Below are 900 nucleotides of genomic sequence, written 5' to 3'. Positions count from 1 at the left end.
TAGGTGTGATGAATCTAAAATAAATCTTTATTGATTTGATGATAAAAGATGTGTACGAAGAAAAAAATACAAGATATTATAAAAAGAATCTCCCTCCCCCTATTGTTAAGCATGAAGATGGCAGTATCATAGTATGGGCCTGTTTTTCAGCAGATGGTGTCGGAAATATACATAAAATTGGGGGAATAATAAATTTAAGAGAATGTGCAAGAATTTTAGACACAAATTTGGCATGTTCAGCCAAAAAACTTAAATTGAAAAATTACATTTTTCAACAGGATAACGGTTCCAAACATACAAGCAAGCATGTGAGTAAATATTTAATAGATCGAAATATTAACACTATGATTTGGCCTGCACAATCACCCGATTTGAATTATCTTTAGAATTTATGGTCAATTGTTGAGATTAATGTTGCTAAAAGATGACCAAAAAATTAATTACAGGTAGAGCAATTTACTATTGAATAACAAAATAAAATCAATAAAAAACACGTATAAGATTGTTTCAAAGCATGAACAAACGCTGTAGTGCTATTATTGATGCAAAGGGGGGACATACTATATATTAAAAAATTTATTGCGTTTTTTTTGTCCACATTTTTTTAAAAAAAAGTTTTTTAAGGCATTTTTATGACGAAAATTTTAAATAAAAATAATAAATAGATCTAAAAATGTAATTTTTATATGTAATGTAAACTTAATGCAATATAAAAAAGTTCTATACATTCAAATTAAAATTGCTTTTTTTTTGCCACTACTACATGCCCCTAATACCAAAAGGTACCCCCACAAATGGTAGCGACTTTAGGCCTATTACCTGAATATATAATTTTTACAAACTTACGACAAAATGCACTATGAAAATGACGCAATTAATTGTAAAAAGTAGAAAACTATT

The 900-nt window shown here is 27.8% G+C and overlaps 2 protein-coding genes across 2 annotated transcripts; one reads left to right on the top strand and one right to left on the bottom strand.

Moving 5' to 3' along the window:
* Nucleotides 1–38: 38 nt before the first annotated feature.
* Nucleotides 39–386, top strand: AAJ76_4430001032 (transposable element tcb1 transposase; the record flags this gene model as incomplete). The annotated part of the gene is made up of 1 exon (XM_024475667.1): nucleotides 39–386. The coding sequence occupies one exon, from the start codon at nucleotides 39–41 to the stop codon at nucleotides 384–386; it is 348 nt and encodes a 115-aa protein (XP_024329319.1).
* Nucleotides 387–436: 50 nt separating this feature from the next.
* AAJ76_443000512 (hypothetical protein) lies at nucleotides 437–559 on the bottom strand (the record flags this gene model as incomplete). The annotated part of the gene is made up of 1 exon (XM_024475668.1): nucleotides 437–559. The coding sequence occupies one exon, from the start codon at nucleotides 557–559 to the stop codon at nucleotides 437–439; it is 123 nt and encodes a 40-aa protein (XP_024329318.1).
* Nucleotides 560–900: the final 341 nt, after the last annotated feature.

This window comes from Vairimorpha ceranae, assembly GCF_000988165.1.
Source record: "Vairimorpha ceranae strain PA08 1199 chromosome Unknown NODE_443, whole genome shotgun sequence".
Classification (NCBI taxonomy): domain Eukaryota; kingdom Fungi; phylum Microsporidia; family Nosematidae; genus Vairimorpha; species Vairimorpha ceranae.
This window is presented reverse-complemented; position numbering and strand designations above follow the sequence as displayed.